This window comes from Monodelphis domestica, chromosome 2, assembly GCF_027887165.1.
Source record: "Monodelphis domestica isolate mMonDom1 chromosome 2, mMonDom1.pri, whole genome shotgun sequence".
NCBI lineage: Eukaryota > Metazoa > Chordata > Mammalia > Didelphimorphia > Didelphidae > Monodelphis > Monodelphis domestica.
Window position 1 is genome coordinate 371562428 of NC_077228.1, and position 24106 is coordinate 371586533.

The 24106-nt window shown below is 37.3% G+C and overlaps 2 protein-coding genes across 2 annotated transcripts in view; both read right to left on the bottom strand.

Annotated features, from left to right (window-relative positions):
• The window catches only part of BEND3 (BEN domain containing 3), a 188708-nt gene that overhangs the window by 142965 nt on the left and 21637 nt on the right, over positions 1-24106 (bottom strand). The window contains exon 2 of the mRNA XM_056818635.1: positions 14282-14314. The gene's annotated coding sequence lies outside the window, so the exon portion shown is untranslated. The remainder of the gene's footprint in view (positions 1-14281; positions 14315-24106) is intronic.
• The window catches only part of PDSS2 (decaprenyl diphosphate synthase subunit 2), a 344618-nt gene that overhangs the window by 34870 nt on the left and 285642 nt on the right, over positions 1-24106 (bottom strand). The window contains exon 7 of the mRNA XM_056818636.1: positions 14282-14314. Within this exon, the coding sequence (XP_056674614.1) occupies positions 14282-14314 (33 nt within the window). The remainder of the gene's footprint in view (positions 1-14281; positions 14315-24106) is intronic.

The window sequence follows — 24106 nt, forward strand, 5'->3', positions numbered from 1 at the left end:
AATCCAGATATCCTACAGGGTAGAGCATTAACCCACAGAACCAGCCTTGGGGATATGGGGAGTTAGTTTTACAGGCTAAGATTCTAAAAATAATGCCGATGAAGTTTCTGTTTCAGTGAAGATTGAGAAGAATTAGATGTTAGGGAGAATACAACAGGAACTGAAGAAAAAACAAATTTGGTTATCATATTAAGGCAAAATGTCTCTGGCACACTGAATACAAAATGTAGCACATTTTTGTTTAGTCAAGAATGTCTTAATCCATAGGCTAGCTCACAACTGACTTGCTGACAATTTTTAGCTCTTTTACAGATATCTGTGTGTCATGAATGATATGTGTGTAGGAGTCAGAAGTATGTGATTTGAAAGGATAGGTAAAAGGATGAGGGATGTTTTTTTCTCCTAATGATATTCCTATGACTAGGCAATTTCACATTTAATATTATGAGGCTATAAACTCATGTGATCAATAGTTGTGGAATATATGTCTTTAAAAGTCACTGGTATTGTTTGTGGTGGTTCTAGTTAAACAATCAGTTATAAAGGGTGTCAGTGCTTAAGGTTATCTGAATGAGTGATGGGAATAGGAATCTTACAATATATAAGTCTCAATATCACTAGTTCTAAAGTTGGTATTATTTAATATTTTAATTTATGACTTGGTTGAAGGAATTTGAGAACATACTTATTTGTTGATAACATTGGGTTAAGTTGTTAATACCTCAGAAAATGAGAGGACAATTTAAACTAACTGTAACAAATGAGAGAAGGGATATGAAACTAGACCTATGATTTAATTGGTTTGCGGATTTACTGATAAGGAAATTTTCTCTACCAATCCCAAGTTAGCATCTTCTCTTCAATTTATAGTTTTAGAAAGTGGCCTAAAGTATTTAGAGGTTAAGCAATTTGCCTAGGGTGACACAGCCAGTATGTGTTAAGAGGAAGGACTTAAATCTATGCATTCCTGGTACTGAGGATAGCTCTCTATCTGCTATATTGCCTCTCCTAAAAAAATTAGTGAAACACCCTATTAAATTATGATGTCCAACAAGCACAATAAAAAACTATCCACCTAGATGGAGGGAAATCAAACTGTACCAATTCATGATAAGAAACAAATAACTAAAGGACCCTAGAAAAAGATTTGGGGGTTCGTAATAGTTGAAAGCTTCAGCTTAAGAATTTGAGATTAAAATAGAAATAGTTCCATCAATAGTTTTGTGTAGAGTGTATTTCTAGTTTGGAAAAAGTATACATGGTGCAAAATCTCCCATGCTCAAGTCTCTGAAAAAAAGTTGGTCAATGACTATTTTTTCTACCATTGTTAATGATCACACTGAAGCAAATTTGAATTCAGAGCAATACTCCATCTTCCCACTCCCAGATGATTTTCTCTTCAAGAGTCTAAAGGAAAAAAAAGCTTCAATGAGACATCAAAGAATGATCAGAATGAGACAGGATTTTAGGAATAATTTAGTCCAACTACTTAATCTTACATTTGAGGAAACTAGGACAGACATGAAGTATCTTGCCCAAGGTTTGTCAAAGAAGCATGCATGCAAAGGACAGAAAAGCTAAGGATGGATCATCTGTCAGTCAAAAGTAACATTCCATTTGGAATGTTACTAGGAAAGACAGTTAGAACCAGGCCATTCTGAACTAGGCTGGGAAGCTTGTGGACTAAGCTTTTGGCTTTGGCTGGTGGCTGATGGTGGAGAAGAACAAATTTGTATCTCTAATACTTATCTGGCTGATTGACAGAGAAGAAGAAGAAAGACTGTTGTCCTCTTATCTCTCTGACTATCCCTGCTAGTGATTGATTGCCATTTCCCCAATATCCTCCTAACCTTCATTTTAGAGACTAGGGAAACCTATCCCTCTTACCTTATCCTCCATCCTTGTCCTGTCTTCCCCAATAAACCCTACTTGAGTAATACAATACAAAGTATTGATTCCAAGATGGAAGGTAAGGGTTTAAAAAAAAAAAGAATCAATACTAGATATTGTTTCTGAGGCAGAAGAGTGTAAGGGCTAGGCAATTGGGTTAAGTGACTTGCCCTGGCTCTCAATCCACTGAGCTACCCAGCTGCCCCAAAAATGATAGTAAAGGAAAATGAATCCAGAGACCTAGACTCTAATCTCAGTTTTGCCATTAATCAATGTTATATATATATATATATATATTCTGAGTAACAAATTATCAAGGCTTCAGCTCATCATCTATTAAATGCTCTTTTTTCTAATGGAAATCGTTAAGTTTTAAGGGAAAAAACGATATTATGTGGAACATTTTACATGAGAATCTGTTAGGGCAAGTTAATATAACATTTCATTATGAAATAAAGAACCTGATCAAGAGGAAGGTGTGGGGAAAAGAAAATACAGCAACATCTTGTTTATAGACCATATTGCAACAGCCTCCTAATGGGTTTTGTCTCCTTAATTTCAGTTTCTTCCCTTTTCAAGCTATTCTTCACATTATTACCAAAGTGATATTTGGGTCAGACCATGGTATTGCCTTGTTCAATAAGCTCTCATGGCTCCCTATTGCCTCTAGGATCAAATACCAACTCCTTTGTTTAGTATTTAATACCCTTTGCAAGCTGGATCTAGCCTCCCATTCCAGGATGATTACATATTCATTCCCTTCATGAACTCTTCAGTTCAGCCAAATTGTCCTTCTTGCTTGGTTCCTCACACATGACATCCCAATTGCCATTTTCATTCTCTTGCAAGCCTGTCCCCAAGCCTGGGAGTTGCTTCCTTGTCATCTTCACTGATTAAAATTCTTTACTTCTTTTGAGGCTCAATTCAAGTCCAACAGACATTTTTCCTGATTCCTTTTGCCCCATTCAAATCCTACAGAAATGATCTTATATTTATTATTGTCATTTTCTATATGTGTATATGTTGTTTCCAATTTGTTTTACCATAATTGGCTTTTGTCACTGAGTCAAGGCCTACTTGGTTGTTATTGTAAGCCTGAATTCATACATTTCATTCTGATGGAATGTAAGTTCCTTGGTCAGAGTGTGCTTTATTTTTTATTTGTATCACCCAAATCTAGCACAGTGTCTGACTCATAGTAAGTATTGAAAACTATTTATTGATTGCTTTCTTTTTTTTTTAACCTTTACCTTCCATCTTGGAGTCAATACTATGTATTGGTTCCAAGGCAGAAGAGTTGTAAGGGCTAGGCAATGGGGGTTAAGTGACTTGCCCAGGGTCACACAGCTGGGAAGTATCTGAGGCCAGATTTGAACCCAGGACCTTCCATCTCTAGGCCTAGCTCTCAATCCATTGGGCTACCCAGCTGCCCCCAGATTGCTTTCTTAATGCACCATCATGAAAATTTTTCTCTACAGTTGGCTACTGGTATGAGAAGAAAGACTGGACAGGTTATGTTTCCAAAGACAGAGTTGGAATAACTTGTTAAAAGGAAAGAGAAATAAAGAGAGTAAAAATTCATGGTCTTAGGCATAAAAACAGAAATGGAAACAAGTCAGAAAAAAACTGGCTAAAAGGAAATTTTTTGGCCAGACTTTGGAAAATTAGGAAGAGGTAAATAGGAAAAGGTTGAAGAATGAATATTTGAGTTTGTGTTAAAAAGGGATGGCTATGCAGTAATGAAATATCTGTAAGATTCCACTGGTGAACAGAATGTTCTGTGAGGAAATCCATTATCAAGGCAGATTTATAATTATTTTACAAGTTTCAGTCTTAGAGAGCTGCCTGGCATACTGAGACAAAAAGTGACTCATCCAGGATCACACAGTCAGTAGTCTCAGAGGTAGGAACTGAAACCAGGTTTTCCTGACTCCTAGAATGGTTCTCTATGCACAACCCATGATGCCTCTTAGACATCTTTGGTAGTAGGCATATTATGTCAATATTTTACATAATAAAAATATTTAAATATCTTCTTTTAAGATTTATAAAGCTCTTTCTGTAAATTATTTCATTTAAGCTTCATAATAATTCTATGAAGGAGTGATATTAGTAGCTACTACTATCTCAATTTTGCAGATGAAATGGCCAATAAGTAAGGGAATTCACACTCAGGTCTTCCTTAATGCAGTCTAATTTTTTTGTCATGCCACTCTGCCTCAGAAAATGTTATACTGAACTAAACCTCCATGTGAAAATATTCCAAAACAAAACACTTCTCTATAACTTGTTTCCTTTGAAGTTTTTTGGTTTTGCTTTTTGTTTCATGAGGAAGAAGATAGAAGTCCATGTAGAGCTGGGAGTTAAATAGAGGCCATTATATTCAATTTGTATTACTTTGGGTCAAAATAAGCAAGGTTGTTTATGGCACAATCATGGGTACTTTGTATGAAGATACCAAGACAGACAGAGTATATCTTTTTGACATGGCAATACTTTGCCTTTGCTCAAGATATGGGGCCACAAAGCTATTGAAAAGAAATGAGAATGGGGAAAATGTGTCTCTGCGAGATATATATTTAAACAAGCCATTTTGAATCTGTTAAGAAATGAAAAGATCTAGAAAGTCGAACCATAGGTGCCATGTTTTGCCTGCAGTGGTAAAAATACCATCTGCCTCAGTCTTTTAGCAGTATGCTTATTTCAAGTAACAGTAGGCTAAACTACAGGCATACGCTAGTCTCCAGCTGGTGAAAATACACAGACGTTTGTAGATGTTTTTCTAAGCAAAAGTACTCAACATATTCGTTTTCCTTCAGACATATATATGTGTGTGTATATGTGTGTGTATGTATATATATATAGATACATATATACGTATATATAGATATATATACCCATAGCAAACCAAGTATGAGTTTGGCCTTACGTGTTATTTCCTTAGTCCGAAGAATTACTTGGAATTCGATAGGTGGCACTCTTCCCTCTAGGACAGGGCTAAATCGATACTACTCCCACATAGGCTAGAAGGTGACACCAAGTAAGCTTGTGCAGAAGAGACAGAGAACCCAGGTCTTCAGGTCAGTTATTATAATTAAGACTTCCATAGAACTGTCTATAAAAGTAGAAATGTTAGCAGCAGGTTTTTGGCCAAATTAAATTCCAGTAATTATACTATGACTAATAAAACTACCCCTGTAGTTTAAACTGGGTAAGATATTCCTTAGTTTGCATTTAAAAACTCCTGGGTAGTGTTGTCATACACAATTAGACAGCTGCCTTTCCTCACTCCCAGAGGTGGCTGCATTTCAGAAGTGGATGGAGTGATGCTTGCTTCATCTACCTTGCAGAAGTGTTGAGAGAGCCTTAATGAATTAATAGTTGTCAAGTGCTTTGATATCCTAGGATGAAAGGCACTATAAAAGTGCAAATCATTCATATCCAGCCTCTCTCTCTCTCTCAACATGAACTCAATTAAAAAGTAATTCAATTTCTTCTATAAGTGTTTGAGTAAAGACTACTGTTTTGCTGAATGTGATAGACATTTTCAAGATCAAGCTGAGATTCCTTTTGAAATGATCACCCACCCTGATTCTGAGACAGGGAGAATTATACACTCATTCTCATTCTCTCTCTCTCATTCTCTCTCTCTCTCTCTCTCTCTCTCTCTCTCTCTCTCTCTCTCTCTCTCTCTCTCTCTCTCTCTCTCTCTCTCTCTCCCTCCCCCTCCCTTCCTCTCCCTTTATACTAGTTCACTGGCGATCTTATTAGCATTTATTAACATGTGTGTAGGTGTATAAGTATATACGAATGTAATGAGATCCAACAAGAGTTAAAAACTATTTTTAGTGGGTTCAGTAAATTTACTGAATTGATTTTTTAAAAGATCAAATGGGATTTTGTTTAAATATTTAGTGCCTGCGAACACACATCATTCATAGGGCTAAAACTATAGTACTTCAATACATGTGGTGTATATTCATGTTTTTAAATATTTTCTTTTAGATAAGAAGCTGCTCTTCAACCCACAGAGCATCATGGTCAAAATGTAATGCTCAAGCTTACTGGTACATTAATACTATTAGCAGAGGAACATGCCTGTAAGTCTGATGCAGGCCACATTTATTATCATCATCAATGGAGAGGTAGGATGGTGTTATGGACAGAGGTAAGGCCTTAGAGTCAGGAAACCTAGGATTAAGTTCTGCTTTTGTCACATGCTAATGAGATCACCAAGTGAAATAGTATAGAGGGAGAAGAGAAGAAGAGAAGAACTTGCTTTAGTAGGCAAGTTCCTTTACCTTCAGTTTCCCAAGATGCCCCTTCAGACTAAAAGTTATAGATGAATTGCTGATTTAGCTTCTGACCTCAACATTAAGTTGAGACTGCTTTCTATACAGTTACTAACGATTTCTTGGTAAGAAATTCAAGAGAATCTCTTGGCAATAGAAAAAGCTAAATTCAATGACTTTTTTTTTTGACCTTTGCAACCTCTGACATTATATTGCCTTCTTTTTCCTTAATATTTTCTTCATTCTAGTTCTTTTGTGTCATTGTTCTCTCTTGGTTTTCCTCCTCCTACATGCTTGACCTTTTCTCAGTTTTCATTTGTTGGATCTTCATCCATATTATGTCCGTTATCCTTGGGTATTCCCCAAGGCTCTATTCAGGACCCTCTTCTCTTCTCCCTCTATACTATTTCACTTGGTGATTTTATTAGCATTGATGGATTCAACTATCATTTCCATGTAGCTAATTAACAGATTTATTTGTCCAAGCCTAACCTCTCTGCTGATCCCCATTCTTGTATCTTCAACTATTTGACTAGATATGTTGTATACATCTTAAACCCAATTTGTCCAAAATTGATCTCGTTACCTTTTCCCTCAAACCTTCTCTCATTCTAAATTCCCTATTATTGCCAAGGTACCAGCATCCTCCCAATCACCCAGAAACCCAGGTTTCATCTTCAACTCCTCATTCTCTCTCATTCCATATATCAAGTCAGTTGTCAAATTTTGTCATTTTTATTGTCATATCATCTCTACTATAAATTGCCTTCTTTCCACTTGCACAGCTGCCACTGTATGAACTCCCTCCTCTTTACTTCACACCTGGACTTTCTCTACTCATCTCAATTTCCTAGCCTCTTTGGCTTCCTTCAAGTTTCAGCTAAAGTCCCATGTTCTGCAAGAAATCTTTCCCAGTCCTCCTTAATCGTATCTTTCCTGTGAAATGATTTCTACTTTACTTTATATTGTGTGTACATAGTTGTTTGTGTGTTATTTTCCCCATTATACTGGGAGATCCTTAAAAGAAGGACCTCTTTTTTGGCTATTCTTAGTGTTCCTAGTGCTTAGGGCGGTGCCTGGTACAAAGTAGGGACTTAATACATGCTTACTGACTTGACGTAACAATGGAGGACATAATAGGAGGACAAAGATTCCACCCTGATGAAATCACAAGTCTAGACAAGAAAAAAGTTATGGGTTCAGTTACCACCTCTCTGTAGATGACTCCCATATCTACATATACAACCCTGGTCTATATCCTGAGTGTCAGTCCCACATCACCAACTAACATAGTGGACATTATGAACTAGAATTTCTCGTAGTCTTTCAAACAGAACTCATTATCTTTTCCTGTAAATCTATTCTTCTTGTAACCACCTTCTTTCTATTTGGGTCACTACTCTTCTTCCAGTCACCCAGGTTTGTAATCTAAGAATCTTCCTTGACTCCTTTTAAAAGCTTATTCTTTTAAAATTCTGACCTTATCAAACACCAAATAGCATGGGTATTTCCATAGTCATAGTAGAAAAGAAAAAGAAGAGTATACTTAAAACTGTCAATCTCTGTTATGAATAACCTACTTTTCTTTTCAAATATATAATCAATGAAAGTAAATGTAACTTTTCAAGGCTGTCCAGCTAGTCTATGATTTCTTTTGGCCTTTTCTATGTGCTCTTCTGTGCATTTAAAAAAAATGAGCCTCCTTTATTTTCAAATTCTTTTGTTTTGGTCCTTATCTCTATTCTTCCTCTCCTTTCCAACCTTCCCCACCAAGGAAAAAAAGAAAGAAAAAGAAAATTCTTGTAATAATTAAGCACAATATAACAAAACAATATTCCTACATTCTTCAACATCTGGAGTATACTGCCTCTCTTACAGGAGATCATCCCTGACTCTTCGTCACCCTCCTCCTCTTCTCTAGTAGTTGCAAGTCCTATTGATTTGACCTCCATTACACCTTTTACATCTCTCTCTCCTTACATCATTATCCTAGTTTTTGCTGTGTTACCTTTCGCCCAGGGCATCACGATAGTTTTCTAATCAGACTCTAATTCTTCCAGCATTTAATACAATGCCTTACACATAGCAGGAACTTAAATATTTATTCAATTGACCATATATAGTCAATGCTGTAGACTGACCAAATCTAATTTTAGCTATAATTTCTTTTCTCATTATCACAAATATTTATTTAGTACTTATAGTATATGGGACTTTTTTGACAATTATTGGGAATGCAAAGAAATATCCCTGAAGATCAGAGACTTAGAATCTAGGGTTCTATGTGGCTCAGTGAGTGTAGAACTTGTAGAACTTGGAGTTAAGAAGATATGAGTTTTAGTACTGCCTCAGATACTTAATAGCTATGTGAGACTTGGCAAGCTACATAACCTCTATGTGCTTTGGTTTCCCCATCTGTACAATGAGTGTAGGAATAGTACTTACCTCACAGGAATGTTGTGAGGATCATATGAACTGATATATTTAAGGCACTTTAAATGCTAAATAAACATTAGGTATTAGGGAGATATGCCATATACATAAAAATTTTTAACTCAATTTTAACACTTATCAGAAGTACTGGGATACAGAGCTAGAAAAGTAGGTAGAACACTAAAGAGTCTGGGCTTTGTTTTCTAGACAATAGAGTTTTTTTTTTTTTAATAAAGTAGAGAAGTGATGTAGGAGGGCAAAGCCTGAGATTCCATTGAGCAAAGCTCTGGAGACAAGGAAGGAAAAATAAACCTGAGACCCTATTAAGGATAACTCTGAGCCATAAAGCAGCTAAAGTCTGTCATGTATCTCAACTTTTCACCCTGAGGCCCGTAGCCACAAACTTCTCTCTTCCTTTCACCCTGCAAAAGCACTGATGAATGCATTTTGCTTGAGAATCTAAACTAGGCTGTTACATGTTGATTAATTATCTTATAGAAATCACTGGGTGGACTTGATGAGGTAAACTGATTCATTGTACCACTTTATCAATTATTGTACCTTCATTGTTGTAAGTGGAAACTTGTGCAAAATCCCCAGCTTGCTTTCTCCCCTTATAAAAACAGATATAACTTTCAATACATTTGCCTTAAAGGTCACCAGCTATCTCAGTCCTCCTGACCTCTGCTTTGTTCTCTCTTATTTTCTCTCATTTCCTTTGTCCCTACTTGGGGACTTGTAAATAATTTGACAAGGAGGACTTGTCAAAGTGAAATGATCTTTAAAAGAGACCTGACCATCTTTGTTACAAACTGATCCATTCTAAACCTTCCTATTTCTGTTGAGGGTCCACAGATCGAAAATTCTGGAGTCATCTTTGACTGATCTCTTTTTTCTCAATCACAACTAGTCAATTGGTTGACAAATCTTGTCAAATCTACTTTTAAAGCTCGTCTGCCATTTGCCCCCTTCTCTCCATTCACAGGGCTAACATTCTCTTGATGCCCTTATCTCCTCTTACTTAGACTACTCTAGTCTAAGCCTAGTACTCCCTCTCTCCCCACCTTCTTCCCTTCCCTTCTGTTCTAGTATGATTTCTATGACAGAAGGGTGGCAAGGGTTAGGCAACTGGGTTTAAGTGACCTGCCTTGAGTCACATTGCTAAGAAATCTCTGAGGCAAGAACTGAACCCAAGTCATCCCAACTTCAGAATTACCCTACTAACCACTGTGTTAGCTGTCCCTCCAAGCTACTATTCTAACTTTCTCTGGTACCATAGTATCATATTCAGTTTCCTTTGAATACTCTACATTCCAGACAAACTGGAGTGCTAGCTGTTCCTCAAACTCAACAAACTACCTCTTGCATCCATTCATTTGCATAAGCCATCCTCAATACCTGGAAATACACTCTTTCTAAACCCTGCTTTAAAAAAAATCTTTTTTTTTCTTTAGTTAACAAGCAATCATTTTAACTCACTTTCATTCCTTCCCCAACAGAAAAAGAAAGGCAAAACCCTTATAAAAATATTCAGTCAAATAAAACAAATTTCTCTGTTAGTCATATCCAAAAATGACTTCTATATTAGTCCATTGCCTCTCTTGTGAAGTGAGTAGCATTCTAAATCATGAGTCCTCTGGAATCAAGGTTAACTATTGCTTAGAGTTCTTAAGTCCTTTAAAATATTTTTACAATGTTGTTATCATAATACAAATTGTTCTTCTGATTCTGCTCATTTCATTATGAATCAGTTCATACAAAGCTTTACAGTTGTCTCTGCAACTGTCCCTTTTGTAATTTCTTTCAGGACAAAAGTATTCTACTCTAGGTATATACCATAATTTGATTGGCCATTTCCCAACTGATGGGCACCCCCATAATTTTCAGTCCTTTCCCACCACCACAAAAAGAGCTATAATAATATTTTTGTATATATAGAATATTTCCCTCTTGATTTGATGTCTTTATAGGCCTTCTAGTGGTATTATTGAGTCAAAAGGTAAGCATAATTTGTTTTGTTGTTGTTGTTGTTTTTTAATATTTTATTTGATCATTTCCAAGCATTATTCATTAAAGACATAGATCATTTTCTTTTCCTCCCCTCCCCCCCCCCCCCATAGTCGATGTGTAAATCCACTGGGCATTACAGGTTTTCTCGATTTGAACCCATTGCTATGTTGATAATATTTGCATTAGAGTGTTCATTTAGAGTCTCTCCTCTGTTATATCCCCTCAACCGCTGTAGTCAGGCAGTTGCTTTTCCTCAGTGTTTCTACTCCCACAGTTTATCCTCTGCTTATGAATGGTGTTTTTTTCTCCTAGATCCCTGCAGATTGTTCAGGGACATTACACTGCCACTAATGGAGAAGTCCATTACGTTCGATTATACCACAGTGTATTAGTCTCTGTGTACAATGTTCTCCTGGTTCTGCTCCTTTTGCTCTGCATCACTTCCTGGAGGTTGTTCCAGTCTCCATGGAACTCCTCCACTTTATTATTCCTTTTAGCACAATAGTATTCCATCACCAACATATACCACAATTTGCTCAGCCATTCCCCAATTGATGGGCATTCCCTCGTTTTCCAGTTTTTGGCCACCACAAAGAGCGCAGCTATGAATATTTTTGTACAAGACTTTTTGTCCATTATCTCTTTGGGGTACAGACCCAGCAGTGCTATGGCTGGGTCAAAGGGTAGATATTCTTTTGTTGCCCTTTGGGCATAGTTCCAAATTGCCCTCCAGAATGGTTGGATCAGTTCACAACTCCACCAGCAATGAATTAATGTCCCTACTTTGCCTTGTTTTATTTTTTGATCAGCCCTGCCTTTCAAAATATAAAGTCTTCCCTTAAGGCTCAGCTCAGGCACTACTGCCCTTCCATGAAGCTTTCTAGGAGAACGTAAGCTCTATGTGCAGAGATTTTAATTTGGGGCTTTGCATTCCCAGTGTCTTGTATATCCCCACTTAACATTTCTTGAAGAATGACTGATGATCACAGACAGAATCATAGAATATTATGGCTGAAGGAGATGTTAGAAACCACCTAGTCCATTCCTCTTATTTAACTAGGGAGCATTGTCTCAGAGAAATGATTTGATTTGTCCAAGGTCAAACGGATTATCCAAGTGACACACGTCTGACTATTATAGAACTGAAATGCATTCAATCTATAAAGACTTCTCAGAATCAGTGACTTATCACTCTTCTTCTCTTCAATACTCCCATATGTGCAACAGCTCCCCAAAATGGTCTAGAGAAATGCTTGTATCCTAATGTCCTTCATTCATTAATAATCCAATGTCAAATCATGACATTTATTCCTTCATAACGTTACTGATAACTACCATTTTTGCTCCATTTCCCCCTCATCATCTTTGGATTGGATTACTACAGCATTCCTTTTACCTGTCTCCTATATTCTAGTTCCTAAAATCAACCCAATGCGTTTCCTATAAAACTTCTTCCATCCTGGTATATCACTACTTTTAATTATTCAATAATGATTACCCATTGGTTTCTTTTTTTTAAAAACCTAACTTTAGGCAAAGGCTAAGAACATAGGGTTATGTGACTTGCCCAGGGTCACACTGCTAGGAAGGATCTGAGGTCATATTTGAACTCAAGTCCTCTTAACTTCAGGTCTGGCTCTCTATTTACTATGCCACCTAGCTGCTCCTTCCCCATTGCTTTCTGAATGAAGGAAAAAAATTCTGAGAATATAACATAAGGTGCCTCTCTCTCATCTTCTACAAATTACTTTGTATCTCTTATGTTATTTTCCTTTACCTTTTCACCTTGCCTCTCATCTACTTTTTCTGTTTCTAGTTTTATTTCCTTATAGTCACAACTTCTTAAATCCTTTCAAATACAATACCATTCCCCTTTTAAAAAAAAAAACCCTGTTAATTATTCTTCTATCTCTCCCTCTCTTTTTCAAAACCCTTATTGTTTTGCCTTGGGAATCAATACTATGTATTGTTTCCAAGGCAGAAGAGTGGTAAGGGTTAGGCAGTGGGGGTTAAGTGACTTGCCCAGGGTCACACAGGTAGGAAGTGTCTGAGGCCAGATTTGAAGCTAGGACCTCCTGTCTCTGGGCCTGACTCCTAATCCACTGAACCACCTGCATGCTTCTTCCCATCTCTCTTAATGGCTTTTGGAGTCATACTACCATGAAATCTTTCTTAAGGAGGGAATATATTTTTCCCTGATTTTGTTCTTTTAGCAAATAACCTTGAAATTCCAAATACAATATATGTGGTCATGTATTAGTTTATTCTTGTTAGTGCATAATCCGTTATTACCTCCCTATATGTCTCTGGGTGAAACACTTGGAGCTGATATAACATTTGGGACCACTCATTTCTCCCCAGTCTCTAATGACACAGAACTACAGGCCCTCCAGATTTATGTACAAACCACATACCTATGCCATCTCTCTGGAAAAGGAATTGCCCAGTTCCTTTGTGCATTCCTTGAGGGATTTACTTAACAAACACTTAAGTACCTGCTCTGTGCCTGGGGAAATACAAAGAAAAATAATATGGTCCCTGTCCTCATGGAACTTACAGTCTCATAAAAAATACATGACATAGCCTGTGGTGAATGTCAGAGCGTGCCACAACTGGAGCATTCTATTTATTTTCTTATACTAAAGAAACCTATTTTCTTTAAAAATGTTTATTACTGTTATGAATTTAACACACATAATTTCTTTATGTAAAGAACAGACAAAGGGATTGTATAGGAAACCATGAATCTCTACTATGTATAATTTGATTTTTATATTATATTAAATTTCACATGATCCTTCTAACATTGCCCTATTTGTCTGTGTCCCCTCCTGGCTTCCTTCTACTCTCTTTTCTGTATTTTTATAATATTTTATTGATTCTATATTCTGACATTGCTATCACTTACCTTCTTCCCCCTTTGAAACTCCTCTCCAGTGAAAGAAAAAAAAAAACCCTCTCTTGTAAGTAAGTATAGTCATGCAAAATAAATTTATACATTAGTTGTACTTGAAAATATATGCCTAATTCTACATCTTTAGTCCATCATCCTCATGCCATGAGCATGATTCCTTAATCAGCTGCATTCACCTGAAAACCTTGAAGATAGAGATTCTATCATTTAGTCTAGTCTTTATAGGGTCATCTATGCACACTATTTGATGGTGATGACAGAAAAGGCAGCACTGTACAGACAGAACACTCATTCTGGGTCTGGAGACCAGGGTGATAGTCCTCCAGCTCATCGGCCTGCCAGATCTATAACCTTAAGTAAGTCACTTTAACCTCTGAATCTTACCTTCCTCAAAATATGAATTAATACCAGCTGCCCTGCCTATTTCTCAGAACTGTTTCTATATAAATATAAGGTATTGTCATCATTAACATTGTTATTATTTTTAAAAAAGACATCCTAAGTTGTAGACAATATTAATGTGTCTGGTCATGTTCAGTGGTCTTATGTAAACTGTTATTAACATGCTAATAGATGAAAAACTTAATGAAAAAAGCACTTTTAAAATGTTTACTCTGTGCCAAGCACTTCTCTTTCCACATTTCAAAATGAATGATGATCAATAATTAAACCTATACAGATTTATATGTTTATATAGACACATAAACACATAGACAACTATTCAAACGTGAAATTTACCTACCTTTGAATAGTTTAAGGTCCCTTTTTCTTGAGCCTTAAATGAAAAAGAAAATATACAAATTAAAATTTTGAATAATAAGTCATCAAAAATGATGTTACATTCTTTGCTTCCCAAAGAACCATCAACCATTCATTTTAAAAAATTGTTAAAGTGGATTATTTTAAAAATCTATTTTCTTTAGTATTTAAAGCAAAACAGTATCTAGGTTAAATGCTTCAGGTTCTATGAACTTCAGAGCATTTGACTAGAGATCTCTACAGAAGGCCACAGACCTAGTTGAAATACGCATTTTCTAGCATATGATAAACATCAAAGGCCTCACTTTGTGTTTATTAAAGGCAGCAATGATATTCATTTGGAACCTGTAATTCAGCCCAGAACAACTTGTTTACAACTCATCCTTCAAAGGCATATTTTGGAATGAATTTTCACATTGTACAGATTGAGCTTTTGCTCTGTCTTCTGCTAAGTCATTAATGCTACTGGGACTAAAGCACATGGAGGACCAAGAGCATCACTCAGTTCTGACACTTTTCTCTTTTGTCACAAGAGTAGGAAAAAATAATATGCATATACACACTGTGGGTACTTTCGTATTTTAGGATTTCAGTTATGAATCTGAAGTGCTTTGGTTTAGTCATTTATAAGCTATTTGTAAGCCTCAACTATTTACATCCTAACATATGTTCTCAGCTCTCTTCTTCCCCAACCATTCTCCTCAACTCTACTAATATTTTGTTCTATAAAATATAACTATAGGTATAACTAATGATAATAAATTGCCATCTATTCACAATTATCTTTTGAAAATTCTAAAAGCAGAGAATGAAAGTGACACTTTGGCGTAGCAGTGACAATACTGGTTATCGTCAATATCTTCACTTGAACTGACCATCACACAAAGGTGCCCTTTATTGTTGGCTGAATCTCACCTGAAATAGGTTCTTTACTTTCCTCACTATGATTGAGATTTTGATTCTGAATAAACATTTACCCCCCATGAGGCTATTAAAAAGTTTCACATCCCCAAAATAATTTTCAGTTTTTGCTAAGAAAACAGTGAAAAATATTATTAAATTTTCAAACATCAGTTGCTAATTTTATTGCAACTTGGGGGAAAGTATGAAAGAATATAATTAATCTAAATGCTTCTCAAGATTTTAGCAGCATAAAAAAACTGGTGCCAATTGATATCTACCTACTTGACAATGGGATATCTGATATGAAAATTGTTTTCACAGCAAGTTTTTACAACTCATAGGAAGAAAGGAAATTGGAACATTGATTCAAATGATGAAAACTCTGAAAAGTGACATAATTTCTCCTATTAAACTAACTTGGACACTTGAAGGATCATTGATTATTGTCAGCATGGGTTCTCCCTTTACTACTACATATTTTGAGAGTTCCTGTGACTGAAAAAGTCACTACCTCCTGGTCAATCTGGTAATGATCTTCTCTGAACTTAGTAAGGGTCAGCCCTCACAAGAGATCTTTCTATACACTTTCCATCTTGGAAGTAATTGGATACTCTCTTGGCAATATCTTTAAGAATTCAGAGTTTCTACTATACCATGATAAGGTACCAGAGGAGAATTCTGGAAGAGGTTACACTATTTTCTAACATATATAAAAAAGATAACTTTTCTGTTTGGGGGCTGGGCAAGTGGGAAAGGATATAGTTCGGCTGATTTTTGCATGGTTATTTTATTTTATTCTAAACTCCTTATCTTCTGCCTTGGAATCACTACTGTGTATTTTTTCCAAGGCAGAGGAGTTGTTAGGGCTAAGTGATGGTGGTTAAGAGACTTGCCCAAGGTCACATAGCTAGGAAGTATCTGAGATAACATTTGAACCTAGGACTACCATCTCCAGGCTTGGCTCTCAACCCCCTAAGCCACCAAATACCTTTTGTGGGCTAAAAACTAACTCTTTTCCACTTTAAAGAATGATTTATTTTCTACATCCTAATAACATGCTATAATGGAGAACTAAATAGAGAACAAAGATAATACTTAAGTTATTTCATATAAAAAATAGGGTACTCTAATTTTAAAAACTGAAAAAAACATCATATTTAAATACCACTTTAAAACTTACATGTTTCTTGCAATAACCCTGTAAAGTAGGCAGTAGCAACTTTATTATTTTCATTTTACAAATGAGAAACAGGCAGGTTAAGTGACTTATCCCATCCATCTTGATCAATATCATCTTCTCACCTTACTGAATCTATTCCCCATTTTCAATTTTGGATAGTAAGGGAATACATGCATTTAAATACCTACAAAGTTTTCACAAATCATGTGACCACCCTACCCTCAAAAAGAAAAGCACAGAGGAAAGAAATAAAGTTCTCACAAAGCCAGTGCCTGATTCTCATTAAGTGCACTCATATTAGACATGTAAGGAAGTGTGGTGCAGTGAGAAATGAAGTAAAATTCAGAGTCGAGACTTGTGTCCAAACTGGGATTTTAAAAAATGTAATAAAATTATTTATATTATATTTTGTAATTTTTTCTTTTTAAAAAATGCATTTATTTAATTCAGAATATTTTTCCATGGTTACATGATTCATATTCTTTCTCTCCCCCTCCTGGAGCTGACAGGCAATTCCATTGAGTTATACAAATGTTACTACTTGATACCCATTTCCATAATTATTCATTTTTGCAACAGAGCAATGTTTTAAAGTCAGAACCCCAAATTGTGATTAAGTCATGTGTTTTTCTTGTGCATTTCTACTCTCAAAGAGTTCTTTCTCTTGATGTGGATAGCACTCCTTCTCATAAGCCCCTTAGGGATTGTCCTGAATCATTCTATTGCTATTGGTAGCAAAATCTATTATATTTGATCATCCTGTAAGGTTTCACTTTCTGTGTACAATGTTCTCCTGGTTCTGCTCATTTCACTTTGCATCAGTTCATGGTGTTAGGGTTTGAATGGATGTCCACCCAAGGAGCACACAGAGACAATGCAATTCAGGCAAGGGGAAGTCTTTATTACTAGAGTGCTAGGGGAGCTCAGCAAAAGAGTTCCAAGGAAGCATGGTCCGAGTGGGGTTTATATAGGTTGAAGTCAGTTTGGGTTACTTAACAGGAGACATTCTATGGTTAATGATCTTTGAGAGATATCGACATACCCAGGGGCCCTGATGAAAGGAGGGAGTATGTCAACATACTCAAGGACCTTGTAGTTCTGGGGACTTTGTACTGAACATTCTTTTGCCCTAGACAGATAGAATGGGGATCAGTTGATCATTTACTACATAACATTCCCCACTTTCTGGTTGTTCATAATGAGGAATCCTCCTTATGGCTATATCATTATTACATGGCTTGGGGATGATATCCAAGGGCTAGTATTGTTTTCTGAGTACCATGAGCTGGACAGCATTAATGTGATCCTTCACAAACTGAACCAAGCGGTTAAGGATACAGGGCCCAAAGGTTAAGAGGAGGAGAAGTATTAGGAGGGGGCCTACGAGTGTCGAGATCAACTTGCTGGTACCACATCTGAGATTCGGACAGAGCCAGGTTGCAGGAACTTAGGCTCTTCTGAAGTTCTGCCAGAGACTCTCGTACTATTCCAGTATGGTCTGTGTGGAAGCAACACTCCTCTCAAAGGGCAGCACAGAGACCACCCTGCTGGAGGAATAGAAGATCTAGCCCTCTCCAATTAAGACCTTTGAGTCTAAGGAGCCTTTATAGCTACACAGGGGGTCAAACCTGAAGATGTACACAACCATTTGGCGCCTTTGGGTGGGAGAAGGTATTTACTATTGCTAGGAGTCATGATAAGGGAGCAGAAAGAGTTTCCCTGACAATAGTCTGCCCGAGTTTCTGGGGGTACAAAGCCCAAGTCATCTCCTCTCCAAATATCTAGGGGAAAGGGGGTGATGGTCTCAGTATTCTGTAGCATCTTCAGAGCTGAGAATGGTTGTAGAGTTGTCCCTGCCTACTGTTAAGAGAGAGGTATTGACTATAGCCAATATCCAGGGTTTCAGGCTGGAATGGTTGCCAAGGTTACAAATGAAAGGTTCACATCTCCCACAGGGGAATACCCAAAAGTTGAACAGGGAGGGAAAGGCTGCAGACACAGGGTCTTTAGGGGCGTGTCCTCAGTGAATGCCTGGGTCCTAGATAGGTGGGGACCTGCTTAGAGATCTGAAGGATGTCCAGTGACTGCTTCCCCTGATTGGCAGATAGGTCACAAGGGGAAGAGTTAGCCCCTAAGATAGAAGTATAGAAACCAGCACTGGGGCAAAAACTAGAACACCAGATAGAAACAGAGAAAATTAGTACAATAGTAATTGGCATTACACATTTGCATTTGGGTATCTTAGCCAACAAACTCTATCTTCAGAAAGCATCTTCTGACAGGAATAGATCCCTTTAGGAAATCGGATTCCTGAGTTGTTTGCAGAGCTGGTATGTGATGTGTCTGTTAAAGAATATCCTTTTGCAAAGTACACATTAACCATAACATCTATAAACACTTGAGTACCAATATTTTACAGATGTATTCCTTTACCCCAGATTCTGGGGAAAATTCAGGAGAGCTTTGAGCTTTTCCAAGCTCAAGATCCAAACTTCAATTAAGGTTGCAAATACAAGCCATCAATTAATAAACTTCACCTACTTCTCAAAGTATGTTCCCTAACAGTTTGAGAATGTTCAATTATTAAGGTTATTTGAGGAAATGGAAATTTTAATTTCATAATTTGTATTATGTGCTGATTATGGGAATGTCATGAAAGAAGAAGGCCCAAAAGGGAAAATATCTCAAGTCACAAAGGACACAGTGAGTGGCTTCGTGTACCAAGCAAGGCTGTCACTGCCATTATTGTTTAACTCATGGATTAGCAGCCTAGATGGTCAGGAAAGTCCAGTCCAAGGTGAGCCTTGGGTTGCCTTCTCTAACCCTCCTAGGACTTTCTCTCTCCTTACTTTGAGCACTTTGTCACCATTGGATCCCAGAAGCCTTTTTTTCCTTAAAGGACAAGTCTCACCCATTACAGCTCAAAGAAATTCTGCTTATCAGCAGACCAGAAACAAGTTTCCATACCCTCAAACTAGCTTTTCTGACCATTTCCCCTCTCTAAGGATTCCTTAAAGCCTATGAGTCTACATTATAGCAACTATGCAATACATATTATGGCAATAATTAATTTATCACAATTTAGTCATAAAACTTGAACAGGAATATTGAATTCATTAGCTCTACAGTAAATACAATCAGGGCTAGATCATACCCTGACCTTAGGCCATCTGAAGGAATTAAGACAAGATAAGTCAGTAATCTCTCTAAGGAATTTTCAGAGAAATTCCAGAATTATTTGTGATTTTCCAAAACTACATACATCAATATTAGAAATTATCCCTAAGTTAAAGACCCAATTATGAGAACAAAACATCTATCTGTTCTCTCTCTCTCTCCCTTCAAAACCCTCTGTTTAAAAAGCAGAACACAATTTCCATTCTTCCTTCACAAATCTGCATACTCAAGCTTTATGGACTTTAGATCAAAGTTCCTTTTTCTTCTGAATTCAAATCCAACGTACCTTCTTCACCTTCTCTGACTTGCTTTTACCATAATAACTCAACCAACCATTCCATTGGTATCACTTCAATTGCTAATCAGTAAACAAAAGATTTCTGATTTAAAGGATTACATTAGTTATAAATTTCAGTTCATAGTACAAATTGGTAAACTGAGGTAACTGAGTATTGAACAAAATCTATGGTACAGGTTTACAATGAGCTTATGTTTACATCCAAGCAATACTTAAACACATGTTTTAGCAGCACCTCACATAAAATTCTGAGCAGCATATTTCACATATATGCCATTTTTAACATCTTACCCACTCCTTGGTTGTTTGCCACAAATATCTTTATACAGATCAAAAATGTAATCCAAATATAAACCAATATATCCCCAAAGTTCATGTGAGGTAACTTATCAAAATTACATATCACTCAACTCATTTTATCATTCTGGGCATGGAATATTTGCATTAAGATTCCACAGCTCCAAACTTGAGCATCTTAAAACCTCCGAAACATACAATTAAAATATACTCATCTTTAAGTTCTATCACACAATGGTTGTCAACTCCGTGATATCCCTATTTCAGTCCCTAAGTATCAGTGTGGAACAATTATAAACACTTCTTTCTCCTTCCTGTGTGCAAGGAAGGGGTTAATAACTTCTGAGCAATTTATCCTAAGGCTGCTGGGTTTTATTACTTAACATCCTTGTTCCATCCTTCTTTAACCAGTGAGCTATAAAATGTTGAATGCATCAAACTCCTTTCACAATAATTTACTCTCAATGGATTTCAGTTTGAACTCCACACTTCCAAATAACTTTGATTAAGTCCTTTAGTAATCTCTCAGTGTAACCAAACTGAAGTGCAAAGCATTTACCTGTACACCTCTCAAACTTGTCTAAAGTAGAACAGAACTTCCAATTTAGTTTTCTTTTAGCTCAAAACATTGCTACATTCTTGATTAAATTCCATCAATATTATTCCAATTATATCTATTTCATACTAGAATTCATAGTATCAGTTAGTATCTCTATTCATTACTCTTATTGAAGTGGAGCACTTCATAAAACGAATCCAGACACCCCCAAATTCAATTAACTTATATAGATAGGTTACAAGATATAAAGTCATTTCCTTTCACATACAGGTTCTTATTTGGCAATCAAACAAACCTTATTACAAACATAGTTATGTGGGGTCAGTGATGAGTGGATAATCCTTAGGTTTGTCCTCAGGGGTTGGTTATTTTCACATGTACTTAATCACTTCTCCCTAGTTAGCTACATGTTACCTGGCATTCCAGCCAGACCCCTCTGATACACCTGAAGTTCCTTTTGTTTCCTGACCTTCCTAATTCTCATCCTTAGGCTAATTAGAGTCTATTCAGCAGCCTGCATAAGCTGCTTGACCTCCTGAGGGTGAGGGGGCTGGGTCTGTTTCCTAAAAAATGTAGGAAGGGATAGATCTGCTTTATCTACTTCAATTTAATTATCTTCTCTTATTGGGACTACTTCATTATTTCTTCTGGCTTCCCCTCTTTACCATTATTTTAAGTAGAGGAAAGGCACTATATGGAATTGTATTTAATCCTCATGACAAGCCCTTCTTGATTTCAGGGCTGGTTAAATTTGTCTTGTTAAGGACATGCAGTTTGTATATCATATACCCTTAACCTATTTAGGTGGAAAACTTACTTCCCTTCATAATACAAATGCATACATATTTTGCATTCACTCAGCATTACTAATTTCCAGCATTTGGTATCTGAATACATGTTCATCTCTAGATTACAAATTCCTTCCTATACATTGTGCACATTTTAAAAACAATTCATATAACCTTGATCAAAGACAACACCTTTTAAAAATTCCCTCCTTTGCAAAATATCAAATTTTTAGCACTTATATCATTAAATCCCATGCATAGATTAACCACTTTGAAAACGTCTTGTGTTACATGATTTCTAGTTCTGACAGCACATACATTAAAATAACATCTGATTTGAAAAATCCCAAGTTTAAATTCTACAGTAAGTTCCTTTCAACAACATAACAACTTTTTCTGGATGACTCTTACATCTATAAAGTAGCCAGTACAATTTCTGTCCTTATAGAATAAACATTCCTCTCTCTGTCAGGCTTGCTATCAATCAGACAATTCTCAAATTCACTGAAACCATTATGCATTGCAAGATCTAACAAAACAAACCTCTAACCATGAGTTTTTGTGCTCAATAAAAATCTGTCTAACATTTCACATGTAACTGACAAACAGTAACACATTAAATTACATTTGTACCATATCAAAATCATTAGCAATCCTCTCAAGTTGCATGTATCAACCTTTAGAATTAATTTTTAAGTGAAAAGTGCCTCTAACTGTGGGGTAAAAAAAATCTCCCCTTTCTGCTTTGAATTTTTCTCTTTTCCACTCCTTTGGAGGCCGATCCAAAGGGAGAAATAGGGGAAAAAAGTCATTGAACAGGTAATTGCTTTTGTCCTCTGTTGAGGATTTCTGGAAGTTCAATCTTGCATCTCCCCCATTTTTACAGAGATGAGACTGTGACAGAAACTTACAACTTTGTGGCAAGCATTCTTTGAAAGGAAAAAATCAGTGTTTTAGGATCTATTCTTAAAATATTTTCAGGGAGAAAATTCATTAAAACAGTTTCAGCGTCCTGCCCCTTTGACTGGGGAAGCTGTGCTAAGCTAAGCTGCTGTGATTAGCCATCTGATTGGCTGAACTGACTTTCTTGTTCCCTAGCTTTCTCTGAACTCTATGTGCTGATCCATTTAACCTTTCTCTCTTCCTGAGGGTGATTTCTAACAAAATGATCTTGTAGTATCTGGATAAAACTATTATCTGCTCCCAACTGGGGTTGGAGGTGAGCTATTCCTGATGCTGGCTGGGTTTCTCAAGGAAGGATTTTAAATCCCCTCCTATTCAGATTTTCTCTCCTACTTGGAAATTTGCTGTGGGAGCAGGCACAGCCCTTCCTCCATAACCTACCCCGTTGAGATGAGGGTGGGAGAATTGGGGGAACAGCCACTACATTCCCTGCCTTACTGTCACTCCCAATTTATGGGCATAGGCTTTGAAGTTCAGATAATGGCTCAGGACCAAGTCCAGGGGGGACTGACTGATTCTGGCCCATTTCTGGCCAGAAAAGTGTTACACAAAGGACAGACGGACAAAAAGACAAACAGACAAAGAGACAAACAAAATATCCTTTTAAAATTTGGACTGGGTTTGGAGCCTGCTCAGGGCTCCAGCCCACACTTCCTGGTGTCCTTCTAAAAATACCCAGTGTTCTTTTACTTGCCCTGCACCCATAGTGTGTCCACTATGGGGTTTTCTGAAATCTGAATTCCACCAGGGACTCTAACCCTGGTCTCCCCCTTACTTTCCAGGGGACAGAAGGACTCCAACCTTCTGAAGTTCCTAATTCTACCAGGGACTCTAACCCTCATCTCCCCCTTACTCCTTGGGGGACAGAAGGACCCCAACCTTCTGAAGTTTCTAATTCTGCCAGGGACTCTAACCCTGGTCTCCCCGTTACTCTTCGGGGGACAGAAAGACTCCATCCTTCTGAAGTTCCTAATGTCTGTCTCCAAGCCTTCATGCGACTCCCTTCCCACCCATCTTAATGGACTCGCTTCCCGACTTTCCTGACCTGGTCCCTCATGGAAAACAGTAACTGCGGTAGTCATCAGTCCTCACTCAGAAACAGGTAAGAAATCGGACTTTGGTCCAGGGGCTTGACATAGGACGTCCCTCTATAATCCAGAAGGATCTCCTGCCCACTAAGCCGTATGCCCTTCTGGAGCCCAATATTTCCCCATGCACAATCATACAACCAAACACCCTGCACAGACACACCACTCACCTCTGGAGAGTTGCCACGAAATCTGGGAGAGAACTTCCCTTGTCTTGGTGGTCCTCAGGGGATCACATCCATCCCAGACGAGCCCCCAAATGTTAGGGTCTGAATGGATGTCCACCCAAGGAGCACACAGAGACAATGCAATTCAGGCAAGGGGAAGTCTTTATTACTAGAGCGCTAGGGGAGCTCAGCAAAAGAGTTCCAAGGAAGCATGGTCCGAGTGGGGTTTATATAGGTTGAAGTCAGTTTGGGTTACTTAACAGGAGACATTCTATGGTTAATAATCTTTGAGAGATATCGACATACCCAGGGGCCCTGATGAAAGGAGGGAGTTGTATGTCAACATACTCAAGGACCTTGTAGTTCTGGGGACTTTGTACTGAACATT